The sequence below is a fragment of the Crocuta crocuta genome, unplaced genomic scaffold (assembly GCF_008692635.1).
Source record: "Crocuta crocuta isolate KB4526 unplaced genomic scaffold, BGI_CrCroc_1.0 scaffold1012, whole genome shotgun sequence".
Lineage (NCBI taxonomy): Eukaryota > Metazoa > Chordata > Mammalia > Carnivora > Hyaenidae > Crocuta > Crocuta crocuta.
In genome coordinates this window covers 188,349-193,287 of record NW_027530844.1, presented here as the reverse complement: position 1 = coordinate 193,287, position 4,939 = coordinate 188,349, and the positions used below count along the sequence as shown (strand labels likewise).

The following is a 4,939-nucleotide window of genomic DNA, read 5'->3' as shown; positions in this document are numbered from 1 at the left end:
AAAATGCTGGGCACAGAGTTTATATTATATCTATAAGTATTCATTAAATGCAGGTTAAACAAATGAATGAGAATACACACACACACACACACACACACACACACACACAAAGATGGGAAGGCTGTACCTATGCCATCTATAAGAACCAGCATGGGAAAGAAGGTGAACGAAACCTTTAGATATAATTTATTTAACTCTAGTACTTAGTTATAAGTGGAAGAGAGGGGAAAATAGGTATTTGTGGTCATAAAACCCTTAAGTGTCTTGACTTACCAACACGGAAGTAGCATAAGACCTGTGCTTAAATAAGCCCATAGCTGGGTTCTGATCTGGGAGAGATGTGGTAAGTTAGCAACATTTAATATTGGATAGATAGAAGTGTTAGTAGGTGGAGGGGTAGGTTTGAACAACAGTAAACCTCAAAGACTGGGAAGACTTGACAATGGAAGAGCAAGAACAGTCTAGCACACTAAAATATTTGTAATCCATACCAATATGTCTTGGCAAATTGGCTAGAATGCAATAAACTGGGATTTCAAGGTCAAAGGTATTGGGGCTGAAACCCAACTGTTAATACAGGGACAGGTGAAAAAACCCACATGCAAACTCACATTCTGCAAACTGAGCTGGAGCTGCTGTTTGTATGGGAGAAAATCCTGTGTGAGCTCTACAGTCAAGCTGTTGGAAATGAAGAGGCTATGAAGAAAGGCCAAGACCTAAGGAAAACATGTAATAATAACTTTATCACCAACACCTTCTCATTACCAAATAAAGGAAAAAGAAACACAGAAAATAAATTCCATAGTTTAATACAGTCTATTGTTAAAAGTAATCATGAAAACAAAACAGGTCTACACAAAGCTATTCTCTTATAAACATTTACATGGGAATTAGTTCCAGAAAATAAGAACTACTAACAAATTTATTCATTCAGATCCTTTTCAGATAGCATATAAAACCATTAATAATTTGGATAGTATTGGAATAGACTGCGTCTTTCCTCTATATATCCTCAGAATTGTCACAGACACAGACAATATTAATTGGGCATGCAATTAATATTTGTTGAATAAATAGATAAGAGAATAAATCAATAAAGGAAGATTCTGTACCTTAATGAAGACTGTCATAATGCTAAAAGATTCATGGAGTATGAACCCACTTTCAAATTAGAAATATTTCAGGGGGTTTCAGAATAAGACATACAAATGATCAATAAAATATTTTTAGTGTTCGAAATATTCAGCCTCAATAATCATATACACATAAATGAAAACAAAGAAAATATGATTTCATTTCTCAAATACAAATCTTTAAAAAATAATGCTTAATTCTGCCAATAGTAAAGTGTAATAGAAAGTAGTAATAATCGCTCTCTTCCTTTTAGAAAATAAACAGATAGGTGCATATAAATATGCACACAGATAACACCATTTGCATATATGTATAAATATAAAAACAAACTATATATGTATATATACATAAATACATATAAAACCTATGTACATACATACACATATGTGATGCATATATATGTGTAGGTGTGTGCATAAATATATAGGTGTGTATATCACATACACTGTCATATACACAATCATTCTGTTTCTCTCCCAAGCTTTCTATCTCAGGAAATGATACTACCACCCACTCAATCAAGCCAGAAAGTAAAGAATCATCCCTGATTTCTCTTCCACTCATATCTCAATTCAAATTGTGTCAGTTTTGTCTCCAAAATATGTCTAATCCAGTCATTCTTCTCTGTTTGAACTTCCACCACCCTAACCCAAACCAACATCTTTTTCTTGCCTAGACCACTGTAGTAGCCTCCTAACTGGTTTCCTCACTTTCACTGATGGTCTCTTCCAAGCCATTCTCTACACAACAAAATCAGCTCATGTCATATTCTGTGTAACACTTATCAGTGGCTTTCCACTACACTTAGACTAATATCCAAACTTCTTACCATGCTTACAGGTTCTGGGCCTTCCTATCATACGTTACTTCCTGCCCCTCTCCTTTTCTATTGCCGGTATCTAAAGGCACTAATCTTTTCATTCCTCAAGCACATCATCCTTTCCTAACTTAAGGACTGTGCACATGTGTTTTCCTGTGTCTGGAATATTATTTCCCCATTATTCATGTGGCCTCACCTTCTCTTTCTTTAGATATTATCTTAAATGATACTTTATGAGGTCCTCCTTGACCACTTAAAGTAGCTGCCCATTTTTGTTATACTTTTAGCCCTTATCATATAAATTGACAATTAATTTGATTTATCTGTATGCTTCTTTCCCTTCTGTCTACCCAATAAGAATGTAGTCTTCATGAAGAGAGAAACAGAGTCTGTCTTATTCATTATAGGATATCCAGTGTTTAGTACAGTGCCAGTCTTATAAGAGAAGTTCAATTTTTTGTAAAATGAATAAACATTTGGTTGCATACGTGTATATATATACACACACACACACACACACACAAATATATACACATGTGAGCACAGATACACATGTACATAGATATACATGTTCATGTGCAAAATATATACACGTGCACACAGACGTTTGCACATGCGTAAACACACACCGACATATCTATAAGTACAAAATGACACATAAATACAGAAAGAAATATTATAGATACACAGAAAATTTAGAAGGAAAATGTCACAATATTAACAGTGATTATCTCTATTTGGGGAATTTATTATTTTGTTTTATTTTTCCTGTATTTTGTTCCAGCTTTTCTGCAATAAGAGTATATTGGTTTTTTATGCTAAAAAATAAAAGTTGTTAAAATTCCACATAGCTGTCAAATCAAAGCACATCCCTTTTATACTCAAGGAGATGTAAGTAGAAAAAAATAAAGAAGGTAGAAGTAAACACAGTACAATAGGAAGTCATTGAGTACAAGGGACGTGAGCTTGTAGCACACTGACTGGTATATAATAGGCACTTTAGTAGCTTTTTGAAAGCATGAGAGAAAGGAAGTGAGGAGAGCAAGATAAAATGAAGGGTGACAGAGAAATCAAAGGAGGGAGAGAAGGAGAGAGGAAGCAAAGAAAGAGAAAGAAAGGAAAATCATAGCTAGGGAGAAAAAATGGGAAAGAAGGAACACTTGGGTGGCTCAGTCAATTGGGTGTCCAATTCTTGATTTCAGCTCAGGTCATGATCTCCCGGTTTGTGGGATTGAGCCCCGCATCAGGTCTGCACTGACAGCATGGAGCCTACTTGGGATTCTCTCTCCCTCTCTCTCTGTCTCTCAAAATAAATAAATGAACACTTAAAAAAAGAAAACAGGAAAGAAAAGAAAGGCAAAAAGGTGGCAAGGAAGAGAAAATGTTAGTAAGAGAGCAAGAACACAAGCTGGTGTGTCTATTTTCTTGACATTCATTATTAAGCATTAAATACCCTTCATCATCTTTAAGATTTCAATTTTATGATCAAAGTTCTCCACATTTACCTGGGATTTGGTAAATATTTTTAACGATTCATCAACAGATAGAACTTACTGGCTCCACAATATTGAACTTCTTGGACTCCTGAACTTCCTGGATTTGATAAACATAATCAAGGGAGGACTCAAAGAAATTGTGTCTCTCTTTGTCCACTTGGAGGTCTGCCTGCAGAAGAAGACCAGCAAATGTCAAATAACAGCATAATCAATCATGCAAGTCACTGCTTACGTACTCAACAGAATGCTAGAGCTAGGAAATACTTTAGCCGCCAAGTAGTGATCTTATTCTTTTATTTTACAGATAGGGAATTATAAGCCAAGAACTAAAAAGTGATCAGTGGGAAACTTCTCGTGTCTGGTCAAACAATTAAAAAGCTTGCAAGTTATCATAACCATCCTCACACACACACAAATATGCTGAACAAGTTAAAAATCAACAACTCCTCTTCGAAACAACAGAGAATTGAAGTCAGAGGGAAAAGAGCTTCCTCAAATATTGGATAGACAGGTGAAAATATGGAATGAAAGCTTACCAGAGCAGAAGCCCAGAAGGAGAAACCCGTTGCTACAGCCAGTATCAGACTACCAGTTATTTAAGAATAACTTAAGGAAATTCAAAGACAACAGGGAAAACAGAAACAAAAATACCAGAGTAAATTTTGGCCTCTGAGAACAATAGCTAGAATAAACCAAGCATAGCCTAACAGCAAACTAAGCACAGCCTAACTCCTATCTATATAAACATAAAGCCTCATGATAAAGGCCTATTTACCTCATTCCTTTTACTCAGAACATCATGCCTGGTTTTCAACAAAATATTAGAAGGCATTCAATTCAAAAGGGCAACAGACAACAACAACCAATTTGAAGATAAAAAACAAACATCAAAACCAAACTCAGATAAGGCAGAGATAGTGGATGGTAGAATTATTAGACAAGAAATTATAGTAAGGGCTCTAATGGAAAAGGAGGACAAATCACAAGAACAGAGGAGTAATACAAGTAGAGATATAAAAATTAAAAGAAATAATCAAAAGGAAATGATATAAATGAAAAACATTAGCTGAAATGAATACTACTCATCCACAGACTAAATAAGGCCAAGAAAAAAAAAATCAGTGAACTTAAAGATATGTTAATAGAAACTTCAAAAACTGAAATGCAAAGAGAAAAAAATAATGAAAAAGATGGAGTAGTATATTTATGAGGTGCTGGACAATTTTAAAAGGTGTAAGATAAGCATACTAGGGTTTCTAAAAGGAGAAGAAAAGGAGGAACATAAGAAATACTTAAAGTGATGACTAAAATTTTTCCAAAATCAGACAGATACTAAGCAAAAGATTGAGAAAGCTCAGAGAACAACAAAAGTATAAATTTAAAAAATTCATGTAGGCATATCATATTCAAATTGCATAAAGTTAAAGGCACAGAGAAAATCTTGAGAGAAGCAAGAGAAACCCACATTATTTAAAGAGGAGCAAGAATA

At 34.5% G+C, this 4,939-nt stretch overlaps 1 protein-coding gene across 1 annotated transcript in view; it reads right to left on the bottom strand.

The window, feature by feature from the left end:
• Positions 1-4,939, bottom strand: part of OPHN1 (oligophrenin 1) — a 404,963-nt gene that overhangs the window by 232,891 nt on the left and 167,133 nt on the right. Inside the window, 2 exon segments of the mRNA XM_077769252.1 lie at positions 612-716; positions 3,509-3,619. Of these exon segments, the coding sequence (XP_077625378.1) occupies positions 612-716; positions 3,509-3,619 (216 nt within the window).